This window comes from Salmo salar, chromosome 13, assembly GCF_965601325.2.
Source record: "Salmo salar chromosome 13, fSalSal1, whole genome shotgun sequence".
Classification (NCBI taxonomy): domain Eukaryota; kingdom Metazoa; phylum Chordata; class Actinopteri; order Salmoniformes; family Salmonidae; genus Salmo; species Salmo salar.
In genome coordinates this window covers 104,161,175-104,177,441 of record NC_138303.1, presented here as the reverse complement: position 1 = coordinate 104,177,441, position 16,267 = coordinate 104,161,175, and the positions used below count along the sequence as shown (strand labels likewise).

The 16,267-nt window shown below is 41.5% G+C and overlaps 1 protein-coding gene across 4 annotated transcripts in view; it reads right to left on the bottom strand.

Annotated features, from left to right (window-relative positions):
• Positions 1-16,267, bottom strand: part of LOC106568442 (tyrosine-protein kinase JAK2) — a 99,413-nt gene that overhangs the window by 61,024 nt on the left and 22,122 nt on the right. For 2 of the 4 annotated variants that reach the window (XM_014138772.3, XM_014138774.3), the window contains exon 2: positions 10,203-10,430. The exons of the other annotated variants lie outside the window; for them this stretch is intronic. In XM_014138772.3, coding sequence (XP_013994247.1) covers positions 10,203-10,428 — 226 coding nt within the window. In that variant the 5' untranslated portion in view covers positions 10,429-10,430. The remainder of the gene's footprint in view (positions 1-10,202; positions 10,431-16,267) is intronic. 4 annotated transcript variants of the gene reach the window in all.

The following is a 16,267-nucleotide window of genomic DNA, read 5'->3' as shown; positions in this document are numbered from 1 at the left end:
TGTCTGAGAAATGTGTGACTGTGAAGACAGAACTCCGCAGGGGAGTGTAAGAGATAGGAGACTAGTCAGACATCCCACCATAAATCAACTTTGACATTTACTGCTAAGCTTTTAGATAACACTAAAAGCCTTGTTTATATAGCTGTGTAGGCATGGTTTTGGTCTCATAAGTAAAAGGAAATGACGTAGGCAGTGACATCACTAAGGCTGGACTTCGGGTTAAATAAAAGCAACTTGGGAACCTTTATTTTGCAGAACTTACTCAGAAACATGAGTCATGTTCCTGTTGTCAACTTCTGTCTGCAATTGCATTAATAAAGGTTTTTGAATGATTTAATTAAAGATGGCAGCAAGCTGATCGGTCTGCTTTTAGAACCAGTAAAGGCAGCTTTACACCTCTTGGGAACGGAATTACTTTGGCTTCCCTCCAGGCCTGAGGACAAAGACTTTCCTCTAGGCTCAGATTATAGATATGACAGATAGGAGTGGCTATAGAGTCAGCCACCATCCTCAGTAGCTTTCCTTCTAAATTGTCAATGCCAGGTGGTTTGTCATTATTGATCGATAACAATCATTTTTCCACCTCTCCCACACTAACTTTACAGAATTCAAACTTGCAATGCTTTTCTTTCATTATTTCTTTTTTCTTCATGAATACAATGGCTCACTGTTCATTGTTGGCTGCCTTAGTTTGCCCACTTTGCCAATGAAGTAATCATAAAAATTATTGTCAACATCAAATGGTTTTGTGATGAATAAACCATCTGATTCAATGAAAGATGGAGTTGAATGTCTTTCTGGCCATAATTTCATTTAAAAAGTACTCAAATGTTTTTCCACCATTCTTTATATCATTGATCTTGGCATCATAACAGTTTCTTCTTTTTGTTGAATTTATCATTTCTCAATTTGCAGTAAGTCAGCCAGTCAGATGTGCAGCCAGACTTTTGCCCCATCTCTTTCAACCATACAGATCTTAAATTCCTCATCAATCCAAGGAGCCTTAACAGTTCTAACAGACAGTTTTTTAACAGGTGCATGTTTATCAATAATTGTAAGAAGCAATTTCATAAATTCATCAAGAGCAGCGTCTGGATGCTCCTTATTAAATCACATCAAACCTACATGTTTTTAACATCATCTACATAAGTCACAGCAAAATATTTTGTATTATCTCTTATACACTATTTTAGGCCCAGCTGTTGAAACTTTGGCTTTTCCTGGATATAGCCACTATAATTGTGATCACTGCACCCAATGAGTACAGATACAGCTTTAGAACAAAGTTCTACAGTATTAGTAAAAATATGATCGATACATGTGGATGATCTTGTTCCTATAGTGTTTGTAAACACCCTGTCAGGTTGATTAATAACATGAACCAGATTACAGGCACTGGTTACAGTGAGAAGCTTCCTCTTGAGTGGACAACTTGATGAAAACCAGTCAATATTCAGGTCCCCAAGAAAGTAGACCTCTGTTTACATCACATACACTATCAAGTATATTCAGATACTATTTAGATACTGAGTGTTAGCACTATGTGGCCTATAGCAACACCCCAAAAGAAAAGGCTTTAGATGTGCCAGGTGAACTTGCAACCACAACACTTCAATAACATATTCTCTAAGCATTACAGGGTTATAGCTCTGAATATATACAGCAACACCTCCCCCATAAGTGTTCCTGTCTCTTCTATAGATGTTATATCCTTCTATTGCTAAAATTGTATCAAATGAATGATCTAAGTGAGTCTCAGAAATGGCTAATATATGAATGTTATCAAGTTATTGATTTCATGAATCTTATTTCTAAGGCTACCTATATTAATATGGTCTATTTTCAGCCCTTTGCTGGGTAGCTTATCAGAGACAGACATAATATGGAAAAGAGCAAACAAAGCAAGATAAAAAATATACATTCAGCAGTCCATTACTCAGTTGGTGTGTGTAAGTAAATATATATATATGTTGCGGGGTTGAAGCTAGGAACTCACAGGCTTGGCTCTCTTATCCCTTCCAGGCTTCTGGGAGGGAGGGTGGACAATGAGAGAGTCATAACGGATGTAAGCATTGTCCCCATGCGCTCTGGCAGCTTTCATGGCCGGGAAAAGTTCTTTCCTCTTTTGGCTTAAGTATGAGTGTAAGTATAAACAGTGCCTTTGGGAAGTATTCAGACCCCTTGACTTTGTCCACATTTTTATAGGATACAAACTAATTCTAAAAATGATTAAATCTTTTTTTTATCAATCTAGACACAATACCCCATAATGGCAAAGCAAAAGCAGGTTTTTAGAAATTGTTAATTTATAAAATAAAATAAATGGAAATATCATATTTACATAAGTTTTCAGACCCTTTACTCACTACTTTGTTCAAGCACCTTTGGCAGTGATTACAGCCTCGAGTCTTCTTTGGTATGACACTACAAGCTTGGCACACCAGTATTTCGGGAGTTTCTCCAATTCTTCTCTGCAGATCCTCTCAAGCTCTGTCAGGTTGGATGGGGAGCGTTGCTGCACAGCTATTATCAGGTCTCTCCAGAAATGTTCGATCGGGTTCAAGTCCAGGCTCTGGCTGGGCCATTCAAAGACATTCAGAGACTTGTCCCGAAGCCACTCCTGCGTTGTCTTGGCGTGTGCTTAGGGTCGTTGTCCTGTTGGAAGGTGAACCTCCAACAGGACAATGACCAGTCTGAGGTCCTGAGCGCTCTGCAGCAGGTTTTCGTCAAGGATCTCTGTACTTTGCTCCGTTCATCTTTACCTCGATCCTGACTAGTCTCCCAGTCCCTGCCGCCGAAAAACATCACCACAGCATGATGCTGCCACCACGATGCTTCACAGTAGGGATGGTGCCAGGTTTCCTCCAGACGTGACGCTTGGCATTCAGGCCAAATATTTAAACCAGAGAATCTTGTTTCTCATGGTCAGAGTCTTTAGGTGCCTTTTGGCAAACTCCAAGCGGGCTGCCATGTGCCTTTTACTGAGGAGCGGCTTCCTTCTGGCCACTCTACAATAAAAATACCTGATTGGTGAGGTGCTGCAGAGATGGTTGTCCTTCTGGAAGGTTCTCCATTCTCCATAGAGGAACTCTGGAGCTGTGTCAGAGTGACTGTCGGGGGCAAAAAAGTGTTAAATCAAAATATATTAGATTCTTCAAAGTAGCCACCCTTTGCGTTGATTACAGCTTTGCACACTCTTGACATTCTCTCAACCAGCTTCATGAGGAATCCTTTTCCAACAGTCTTGAAAGAGTTTCCACATATGCTGAGCACTTGTTGGCTGCTTTTCAACTCATCCCAAACAACCTCAATTGGCTTGAGGTTGGGTGATTGTGGAGGCCAGGTCATCTGATGCAGCACTCCATCACTCTCCTTCTTGGTCAAATAGCCCTTACACAGCCTGAAGGTGTGTTCTGGTCATTGTCCTGTTGAAAAACAAATGAGTCCCACTAAGCCCAAACCAGATGGGATGGCATATCGCTGCAGGATGCTGTGGTAGCAATGCTGGTTAAGTGTGCCTTGAATTCTAAATAAATCACCAACAGTGTCACCAGCAAAACATCCCCACACCATCACACCTCCTCCTCCATGCTTCATGGTGGGAACCACACATGCTGAGAATCCATTCACCTACTCTGCCTCTCACAAAGACACAGCAGTTGGAACCAAAAATCTAACATTTGGACTCATCTGACCAAAGGACAGATTTCCACCAGTCTAATGTCCATTGCTCGTGTTTCTTGGCCCAAGCAGGTCTCTTATTCTTATTGGTGTCCTTAAGTAGTGGTTTCTTTGCAGCAATTCGACCAAGGCCTGATTCACGCAGTCTCCTCTGAACAGTTGATGTTGAGATGTGCATGTTATTTGAACTCTGAAGCATTTATTTGGGCTGCAATTTCAGAGGCTGTTAACTCTAATGAATTTATCCTCTGCAGCAGAGGTAACTCTGGGTCTTCCTTTCTTGTGGCGGTCCTTATGAGAGCCAGTTTCATCATAGCGCTTGATGGTTTCTGCGACTGCACTTGAAGAAACTTTCAAAGTTCTTGAAATTTTCCGTATTGACTGACCTTCATGGTCTTAAAGTAACGATTTACTGTCGTTTCTCTTTGCTTATTTTAGCTGTTCTTGCCATAATATGGACTTGGTCTTTTACCAAATAGAGTCATCTTCTGGCCCTTATACCACTCCTATCTTCTCACAACACAACTGATTGGCTCTAACGCATTAAGGAAAGAATTTCACAAATTAACTTAAGGCACACTTGTTAAATGAAATGCATTCCAGGTGACTACCTCATGAAGCTGGTTGAGGGAATGCCAAGAGTGTGCTAAGCTGTCATCAAGGCAAAGGGTGGCTATTTGAAGAATCTCAAATATAAAATATATTTTGATTTGATTTGTTTAACACTTTTTTGGTTACTGCATGATTCCATGTGTGTTATTTCGTAGTTTTGATGTCTTCACTATTATTCTACAATGTAGAAAATAGTAAAAATAAAGAAAAATCCTTGAATGAGTAGGTGTGTCCAAACTTTTGACTGGTACAGTACGTAAATAAGGTGTTTCTGTTTATTCTCTGTAATACATCTGCAAACATTTCTGAAAATCTGTTTTCGCTTTGTCATTATGGGGTATTGTGTGTAGATTGCTCAGGATTCTATTTTTTTTTTAGAATAACTCTAACGTAACAAAATGTGGGTCTGGATACTTTCCGAAGGCACTCTATATAAGTGCATGTAAAACCAAATACTTTTACTCAAGTAGCATTTTACTGGGTGACTTTTACTTGAGTCATTTTCTATTAAGGTATCTTTACTTTTACTTAAGTATGACAATTGGGTACTTCTTCCACCACTGTTTCTGCTGCAGCTCCTCAGCTGGTTACTGCTGGAGTAAAACATGTTATTTTATAAGTCCAGTCATTGCGTAACAATTCTAAAATGCAATCGCTTGTTAAAAACTGTTTCCATGGCCACAATTAAAAAGAGCTACTGGTTTTATTTGGTAATTGAAGCGCGCCTCCCATTCACCATTCAAGTGTAGTCAACGGTAGACAGGCTATCAGTCCGTCACCCACCACTTTACAATGTGAGTTATGCATTTTGAAAACATACTTAAAGCGGCAATATGTAACTTTTTGGGCGACCCGACCCAATTTACATAAAAATATGAGTTATAGATTTGTCACTCTCATTGAAAGCCAGTCTAAGAAGCGGTAGATCTGTTCTACGTGCACTATTTCTATGCTTCCTGTTCTTAAGTTTTGTTTTTTACTTTCGGTTTTGTACACCAGCTTTAAAAACAGATGAAAATACAATATTTTTGGTTATAGAAAAGACATTTCACAGTGGTTTAGATGGTACAATAATTCTCTACACAGTGCTTGTTTTGGGACAAACTGAAATTAGGTAAACTATTAGAATTTTTGCAACCAAGAAATGGCACAGCGATTTCTGCATATTGTACCTTTAAATTGTTTGAAATATGAATATTTAACTTCACATTATGAGGCATGTCTCTTATCTTTATAAAAACAGTAGAAAATATCCTGATGAAAATCCAGGTTATTTTAATTGCATTCATCTCTCTACTCAGCTCCTTTTCTATTGGTCTTGACTTGAACTGTTGCTAGTGAAGTGCGACATTGTATCAAATAAATCAACTGGGAGTCCTGAAGCTGACACTAGCGAATTTGAAACACTATCAGCTAGCCTATTCCGAGGTTTTTGGCAAGAGTGTGTTCAGGTATTTTAGGACATTTCCACTTGATTTTTGGGATCATCAGATCATGATATTTTGGTCTTTCACACCAACGCTTGGTGATTATTGAGGGAAAGATTGTTGGAAAGATTTATAAAATATTGTGAGGAACTATTATCATTTGCAAAACAGATATCGTTGACTTACTGTGTGAGCTGAAGAAAACATTTTTGAGAAGCTCAGCTTATTAGTGGTGGAAGTGGTGAGTTAAGACAATCAGAAAATCAGGACCTCCCCAAATGGGCAGTTTCTTACATTCGCTCGCAGCAGACTAGTTACTTCTATGCGTGCTCAGGTGCGTGCTCAGGCGCAGGCGCGTGCTCAAGCATGCGCTCCCAGAAATGTATGTAACCAAATGACAGGGATTAACAGTACATTTACTACTGGTTACATATGTAATGGGGAATTAATGAAAATAAACAAAGTGCAAACAATTCACATGAAACAATGAGTGCGCAAGAATTGACGGGAGACAGCTGAGCGCATTCTGGAGAGCTGAGAGACGTGCCTATATCTCCGCCACACACTCCTCCCCTTCTTGGGTCAACATTTAAAATTATACTCAAGACACCATCTCAAAATATATTTTAGATGCTTTTCACTGACAGCTAATCAGCTAGGCCTATTGCCATGTGGGCTTCCCAAATAGACACAGGCCTACAAGCTTGTGATGTCACAGTCCACAGCTCATTTTGTAAAGAAGCTAATGATTCTCCATTCCTCTGTGGCCAAGTGATGCTCTCTGGTGAAGTATTTTGGATGATTTTATTTATTTTCTGTATAGACAGGAGTAATTATATAAATATATTTTTTACTTTAGGGCCTTTTAGACATGCTGCCTATGAAAGACTTCCTCATGACATTCCTCCTGTTCTATTGGTTTTCATATCAACTTTCTTTCGTTGTGCAGAAGCCAAAGGCCCAATCCTAGTCATATTACCAACCCATCCTAGTCATATTACCAACCCATCCTAGTCATATTACCAACCCATCCTAGTCATATTACCAACCCATCCTAGTCATATTACCAAAACATCCTAGTCATATTACCAACCCATCCTAGTTATATTACCAACCCATCCTAGTCATATTACCAACCCATCCTAGTCATATTACCAACCCATCCTAGTCATATTACCAACCCATCCTAGTCATATTAACAACCCATCCTAGTCATATTACCAACCCATCCTAGTCATATTACCAACCCATCCTAGTCATATTACCAACCCATCCTAGTCATATTACCAACCCATCCTAGTCATATTAACAACCCATCCTAGTCATATTACCAACCCATCCTAGTCATATTACCAACCCATCCTAGTCATATTAACAACCCATCCTAGTCATATTACCAACCCATCCTAGTCATATTAACAACCCATCCTAGTCATATTACCAACCCATCCTAGTCATATTACCAACCCATCCTAGTCATATTACCAACCCATCCTAGTCATATTACCAACCCATCCTAGTCATATTAACAACCCATCCTAGTCATATTACCAACCCATCCTAGTCATATTACCAACCCATCCTAGTCATATTACCAACCCATCCTAGTCATATTACCAACCCATCCTAGTCATATTACCAACCCATCCTAGTCATATTACCAACCCATCCTAGTCATATTACCAACCCATCCTAGTCATATTACCAACCCATCCTAGTCATATTAACAACCCATCCTAGTCATATTACCAACCCATCCTAGTCATATTACCAACCCATCCTAGTCATATTACCAACCCATCCTAGTCATATTACCAACCCATCCTAGTCATATTAACAACCCATCCTAGTCATATTACCAACCCATCCTAGTCATATTAACAACCCATCCTAGTCATATTACCAACCCATCCTAGTCATATTACCAACCCATCCTAGTCATATTACCAACCCATCCTAGTCATATTACCAACCCATCCTAGTCATATTACCAACCCATCCTAGTCATATTACCAACCCATCCTAGTCATATTCCCAACCCATCCTAGTCATATTACCAACCCATCCTAGTCATATTACCAACCCATCCTAGTCATATTACCAACCCATCCTAGTCATATTACCAACCCATCCTAGTCATATTCCCAACCCATCCTAGTCATATTACCAACCCATCCTAGTCATATTACCAACCCATCCTAGTCATATTACCAACCCATCCTAGTCATATTACCAACCCATCCTAGTCATATTACCAACCCATCCTAGTCATATTACCAACCCATCCTAGTCATATTCCCAACCCATCCTAGTCATATTACCAACCCATCCTAGTTGTTTTATCTTTAGAGTCATTCTTTCTAAGATTCTAACAGAGATTTTCATCTCTGTCACATATGGAATCAAATTTCAATGAAATGTATTCATAAAGCCCTTTTAGTAACATCATCAGAAGTCACAAAGTGCTGCACAGAAACCCAGCCTAAAACCCCAAACAGCAAGCAATGCAGAAGCACGGTGGCTAGGAAGAACTCCCTAGGAAGAAACCTAGCGAGGAACCAGGCTCTGAGAGGTGGCCAGTCCTCTTCTGGCTGTGCCGGGTGGAGATTATAACAACACATTGCCATTAAGGCCAGATTGTTCGCCAAGACGTTCAAATGTTCATAATGACCAGCTGGGTCAAATAATAATCACAGTGGTTGTAGAAGGTGCAACAGGTCAGTACATCAGGAGTAAATGTCACTTGGCTTTTCATAGCTGGGCATTCAGAGGTTGAAATAGCAGGTGCGGTAGAGAGAGAGTGTGGTGTGCTGTTTTGAATGGCATGTTCCCGCAAATTGCATTTTGTCAAATGTTTGAAAATGGCATGTTATTTCGTGTTTCATTACAGGAGTTGCATGTTCCGTTAAGAAGCATTACCATAACCTAAATGGTATCTGCAATTCTGGCCACCGTGGGTAGACACCCTAATGGGCAACGCACCCAATGCATACGAGTCCGGTAAATTTCTCAAATGGCCGGTAAATTAAAATCTTCCCAGTTACATTGTTCGGCGTCACATTTCCCTTGCGGAAACCCTGGTGTGTGTGGATCTGGATCACCAAGAGGACACTCCAGGCACCTGAAGCCTGCGGGCAGTGGTTTCTGGGCCCTGTTGTGTCAACAGCAGTCACAAACAAGGAAAAGGGTGGGGAGGGTGTGTGTGTTTGTCTACTGGTGTAGTCCTATGCTGTGGCCTAAGCATTTTAAATGAATCTGGCACAAACCTGAACCACACAGTCTATCGACACTAGAAACCATCACTAATGTGTTTTAGCCAAAAGTTAAGGCTAACGAAACAATCACGTAAGTGTTTTAGCCAAAAGTTAAGGCTAACGAAACAATCACGTAAGTGTTTTAGCCAAACGTTAAGGCTAACGAAACAATCACGTAAGTGTTTTAGCCAAACGTTAAGGCTAACGAAACAATCACTAATGTGTTTTAGCCAAACGTTAAGGCTAACAAAACAATCACTAATGTGTTTTAGCCAAACGTTAAGGCTAACGAAACAATCACGTAAGTGTTTTAGCCAAACGTTAAGGCTAACGAAACAATCAGGTAAGTGTTTTAGCCAAACGTTAAGGCTAACGAAACAATCACGTAAGTGTTTTAGCCAAACGTTAAGGCTAACGAAACAATCACGTAAGTGTTTTAGCCAAACGTTAAGGCTAACGAAACAATCACGTAAGTGTTTTAGCCAAACGTTAAGGCTAACAAAACAATCACGTAAGTGTTTTAGCCAAACGTTAAGGCTAACGAAACAATCACGTAAGTGTTTTAGCCAAACGTTAAGGCTAACGAAACAATCACTAATGTGTTTTAGCCAAACGTTAAGGCTAACGAAACAATCACGTAAGTGTTTTAGCCAAACGTTAAGGCTAACGAAACAATCACGTAAGTGTTTTAGCCAAACGTTAAGGCTAACGAAACAATCACATAAGTGTTTTAGCCAAACGTTAAGGCTAACGAAACAATCACGTAAGTGTTTTAGCCAAACGTTAAGGCTAACGAAACAATCACGTAAGTGTTTTAGCCAAACGTTAAGGCTAACGAAACAATCACGTAAGTGTTTTAGCCAAACGTTAAGGCTAACGAAACAATCACATAAGTGTTTTAGCCAAACGTTAAGGCTAACGAAACAAGCGCTGAAGTGGTTTGGTTAAAGGCCAGCGATGATGCTTTAGAGTTACAGTCAGAGACAGAGACAGGGGACCACAGTGAACAAAACGGCAAAGTCTCATAAACCTGCCCACACTTTAATACCTCAAACAAGCACAGAGGGGAAAATAGCATGTCTATTATCTCGTTCCCAAACTAAGCACTACTAACCCGATGCAGTATGTGTCAGTCCTTGTTTATGGCTTTAGTTCCACTCAACGTTGTTCATGCTTTATTAAATAATCTCCTTTGGAGCAGAAAAACATTGAGCACTGGCTCACTCACCGCATGCCTTGGCCGCGTCGATGCACAGCTCCTCAGCCACATAGTCTCCTGCCGGGTAGGTGAGGTCTTGGCTGTTGGCTCCGCCCTGGCCCAGGTGGTACAGGTGCACCCTCAGACAGGGAGGTGGAGCTACTTCCTGTTCTTGTTTGGTCTCGGAGACAGGAAGTGGGTTCAGGATGCAGCCGTTCTGATTGGACGAGGGACATAATGCAGACTCCATGTCCATCACTGCAATCCATTGAGAGATGGAGAGGGGAAGACATAGCAGGAAAGGGAGAGAAATACGGTGTAGAGGGGAGGAGAGAGGAGAAAGAGAGTACAGGGAGCGAGAGAGAAAGAGGTGGTGGGGGAGGGGCAGAGGGGAGAGTCAGCAGTCAGTTGAGTGTCATGATTATGACACGTGTCATTAGTGAGCTATAAACATGAACTGCTCTGCATTGTTTACAGTTTGTTATAGCCTATGCTGAGAATAGAATTTACAGACATGGGGTTTTTCTGGATCCAAAATGGACTTAGGTGGTGGGCTTCGCAGGGGGTGTGGCAAATGGCACAGTCACACCGGCTTGTCGACGTGGCTAGATTTTAGAGAACTCCCATCTTGGCGATGTACAAACATTTTTAAGCCAATCAGAATGAGTTTTTCCACACAAAAAGGCTTTATTACAGAAAGAAATACTCCAGTTTCATTAGCTGTCCGGGTGGCTGGTCTCAGACAATCCCGCAGGTGAAGAAGCCAGATGTAGAGGTCCTGGGCTGGCGTGGTTACACGTGGTCTGCGGTTGTGAAGCCAGGTTGGATGTACTGCCAAATTTTCTAAACCGACGCTGGAGGCGACTTATGGTAGAGAAATTAACATTAAATTCTCTGGCAACAGCTCTGGTGGACATTCCTGGAGTCCGCATAACAATTGCACGCGCCCTCAAAACATCTATGGCATTGTGTTGTGTGACAAAACATTTCAGAGTGGGCTTTTATTGTTCCAGCAGAAGATGCACCTGTGCAAATGCTCATGCTGTTTAATCAGATTCTTGATATTGTCTTGGCAAAAGACAAATACTCACTAACAGGGATGTAAACACATTGCTGCACAAAATCTGAGAGAAATAAGCTATTTGTGCCAATGGAAAATTTCTGGAATCTTGTATGTCAGCTCATGAAACCAACACTTTACATTTATATTTCAGTACACATATTCTGGGATGGATCTGACAGGACATTTTGCAGTTTCAAAGCTAATTTGCACAAACATTAAATCAATACTGCTAAATGTATTGTTTTTGGAATTTTCAAATCTCCCTGTCTAGCTTTTATTTAGCTGATTGTTAGATCTACAAAAAAAAAAAAAAAAAAAAAAAAAAAAAAAAAATTGTATATATATATACACACACATACATACATACATACATACATACATACATACATACATACATACATACACACACACATATACACTGCTCAAAAAAATAAAGGGAACACTTAAACAACACAATGTAACTCCAAGTCAATCACACTTCTGTGAAATCAAACTGTCCACTTAGGAAGCAACACTGATTGACAATACATTTCACATGCTGTTGTGCAAATGGAATAGACAACAGGTGGAAATTATAGGCAATTAGCAAGACACCCCCAATAAAGGAGTGGTTCTGCAGGTGGTGACCACAGAAACTTCGCAGTTCCTATGCTTCCTGGCTGATGTTTTGGTCACTTTTGAATGCTGGCGGTGCTTTCACTCTAGTGGTAGCATGAGACGGAGTCTACAACCCACACAAGTGGCTCAGGTAGTGCAGCTCATCCAGGATGGCACATCAATGCGAGCTGTGGCAAGAAGGTTTCCTGTGTCTGTCAGCGTAGTGTCCAGAGCATGGAGGCGCTACCAGGAGACAGGCCAGTACATCAGGAGACGTGGAGGAGGCCGTAGGAGGGCAACAACCCAGCAGCAACCCGCCTTTGTGCAAGGAGGAGCAGGAGGAGCACTGCCAGAGCGCTGCAAAATGACCTCCAGCAGGCCACAAATGTGCATGTGTCTGCTCAAACGGTCAGAAACAGACTCCATGAGGGTGGTATGAGGGCCCGACATCCACAGGTGGGGGTTGTGCTTACAGCCCAACACCGTGCAGGACGTTTGACATTTGCCAGAGAACACCAAGATTGGCAAATTCGCCACTGGCGCCCTGTGCTCTTCACAGATGAAAGCAGGTTCACACTGAGCACATGTGACAGACGTGACAGAGTCTGGAGACGCCGTGGAGAACGTTCTGCTGCCTGCAACATCCTCCAGCATGACCGGTTTGGCGGTGGGTCAGTCATGGTGTGGGGTGGCATTTCTTTGGGGGGCCGCACAGCCCTCCATGTGCTCGACAGAGGTAGCCTGACTGCCATTAGGTACCGAGATGAGATCCTCAGACCCCTTGTGAGACCATATGCTGGTGCAGTTGGCCCTGGGTTCCTCCTAATGCAAGACAATGCTAGACCTCATGTGGCTGGAGTGTGTCAGCAGTTCCTGCAAGAGGAAGGCATTGATGCTATGGACTGGCCCGCCCGTTCTCCAGACCTGAATCCAATTGAGCACATCTGGGACATCATGTCTCGCTCCATCCACCAACGCCACGTTGCACCACAGACTGTCCAGGAGTTGGCGGATGCTTTAGTCCAGGTCTGGGAGGAGATCCCTCAGGAGACCATCCGCCACCTCATCAGGAGCATGCCCAGGCGTTGTAGGGAGGTCATACAGGCACGTGGAGGCCACACACACTACTGAGCCTCATTTTGACTTGTTTTAAGGACATTACATCAAAGTTGGATCAGCCTGTAGTGTGGTTTTCCACTTTAATCTTGAGTGTGACTCCAAATCCAGACCTCCATGGGTTGATAAATTGGATTTCCATTGATTATTTTTGTGTGATTTTGTTGTCAGCACATTCAACTATGTAAAGACAAAAGTATTTAATAAGATTATTTCATTTATTCAGATCTAGGATGTTTTATTTTAGTGTTCCCTTTATTTTTTTGAGCAGTATACACACACACACACACACACACACACACACACACACACACACACACACACACACACACACACACACACACACACACACACACACACACACACACACACACACACACACACACACACACACACAGTTGAAGTCGGAAGTTTACATACACCTCAGCCAAATACATTTATACTCAGTTTTTCACAATTCCTGACATTTAATCCTAGTAATCACCACTTTACTTTAAGAATGTGACATGTCAGAATAATAGTAGAGAGAAATATTTCTTTCTTTCATCACATTCCCAGTGGGTCAGAAGTTCACAATCAATTAGTATTTGGTAGCATTGCCTTTAAATTGTTTAACTTGGGTCAAACGTTTTGGGTAACCTTCCACAAGGTTACCACAATAAGTTGGGTGAATTTTGTCCCATTCCTCCTGACAGAGCTGGTGTAACTGAGTCAGGTTTGTAGGCCTCCTTGCTCGCACACACTTTTTCAGTTCTGCCCACAAATTGTCTATAGGATTGAGGTCAGGGCTTTGTGATGGCCACTCCATTACCTTGACTTTGTTGTCCTTAAGCCAATTTGCCATGACTTTGGAAGTATGCTTGGGGTAATTGTCCATTTGGAAGACCCATTTGCGACCAAGCTTTATCTTCCTGACTGATGTCTTGAGATGTGGATATATTGAAGCAACAATTTTCCTACCTCATGATGCCATCCATTTTGTAAAGTGCACCAATCCCTCCTGCAACAAAGCACCCCCACAACATGATGCTGCCATCCCCTTGCTTCACGGTTGGGATGGTGTTCTTCGGCTTGCAAGCCTCCCCCTTTATCCTCCCAACATAACGATGGTCATTTTGGCCAACAGTTCTATTTTTGTGTCATCAGACCAGAGGACATTTCTCCAAAAAGTACGATCTTTGTCCCCATGTGCAGTTGCAAACCGTAGTCTGGCTTTTTTATGGTGGTTTTGGAGCAGTGGCTTCCTCCTTGCTGAGCAGCCTTTCAGGTTATGTTGATATGCGGCGGCAGGTAGCCTAGTGGTTAGAGCGTTGGACTAATAACCGAAAGGCTGCAAGATCGAATCCCCGAGCCGGCAAGGTAAAAATCTGCCCCTGAACAAGGCAGTTCCAAGGCAGTTCCAGTTCCAACAAGGCACTGTTCCTAGGCCATCATTGAAAATAAGAATTTGTTCTTAATTGACTTGCCTAGTTAAATAAAGATAACATATAGGACTCTTTTTACTGTGGATATAGATACTTTTGTACCCGTTTCCTCCAGCATCTTCACAAGGTCCTTTGCTGTTGTTCTGGGATTGATTTGCACTTTTCGTACCAAAGTACGTTCATCTCTAGGAGACAGAACGCATCTCCTTCCTGAGCGGTATAACGGCTGCGTTGTCCCATGGTGTTTATACTTGCGTACTATTGTTTGTACAGATTAACGTGGTACCTTCAGGCGTTTGGAAATTGCTCCCAAGGATGAACCAGACTTGTGGAGGTCTACAATTTATTTTCTGAGGTCTTGGCTGATTTCTTTTGATTTTCCCATGATGTCAAACAAAGAGGCACTGAGTTACACATGCACAGGTACATCTCCAATTGACTCAAATGATGTCAATTAGCCTATCAGAAGCTTCTAAAGCCATGACATCATTTTCTGGAATTTTCCAAGCTGTTTATAGGCACAGTCAACTTAGTGTATGTAAACTTCTGACCCAAATAATCTGTCTATACATTATTTTTTTTTTAAATGACTTGTGTCATGCTCAATGTAGATGTCCTAACCGACTTGTCAAAACTATAGTTTGTTAACAAGAAATTTGTGGAGTGGTTGAAAAACGAGTTAATGACTCCAACCTAAGTGTATGTAAACTTCCGACTTCAACTGTATGCATATATATATATATATATATATATTTGATAGAGCAGTCTGACTGAGCGGTGGTAGGCAACAGCAGGCTCGTAAGCATTCATTCAAACAGCCCTTCGCTGTGCTTCAAGCATTGCGCTGTTTATGACTTCAACCTGGGTGGGTATAATTTCTGGAACGTTCCAACAGGAATCTATTCCAAAAACTTCGTAAATAACAAGGTTTCCAAAAAACAACGCATACAAAGTTTTATAGCGGCAGAATAAGATACCGGGTAGGGAGTGTAGGGAGTTTCATTGCGTTTTTCACTCATCACGTTTATTCCGAAAAATGTCTGTCCTCACATGTCTGTTTGCCTATGGACAAACATTAAGAATAAGCTACGTGGTGAGTTGATGCCTATTCGGCAGCTAGTTAGCTAGGTTTGTATGCGTTGCTACTTTGTATGCGTTGTTGGTTGGAAACCTTTTACTTTACGTTTTTTGGAACAGATTCCTGTTGGAACGTTCCACAAATTATACCCACCCCTTCAAGCCTATCAACTCCTAAGATTAGGCTGGCGTAACCGATGTGAAATGGCTAGCTAGTAAGCCGGGTGCACGCTAATAGCGTTGCAAACGTCACTCGCTCTGAGACTTGGGAGTGGTTGTTCCCCTTGCTCTGCATGGGTAACGCTGCTTCGAGGGTGGCTGTTGTCGATGTGTTCCTGGTTCGAGCCCAGGTAGGAGCGAGGAGAGGGACGGAAGCTATACTGTTACACTGGCAATACTAAAGTGCTTATAAGAACATCCAATAGTCAAAGGTATATGAAATACAAATCGTATAGAGACAAATAGTCCTATAATTCCTATAATAACTACAACCTAAAACTTCTTTCCTGGGAATATTGAAGACTCATGTTAAAAGGAACCACTAGCTTTCATATGTTGTCATGTTCTGAGCAAGGAACTTAAACATTAGCTTTCTTACATGGCACATATTGCACTTTTACTTTCTTCTCCAACACTTTGTTTTGCATTATTTAAACCAAATTGAACATGTTTCATTATTTATTTGAGGCTAAATTGATTTTATTGATGTATTATATTAAGTTAAAATAAGTGTTCATTCAGTATTGTTGTAATTGTCATTGAGTCACTGGCTTACTGGTGTTGTCATGAGTAACTGGCTTACTGGTGTTCTTCCATGC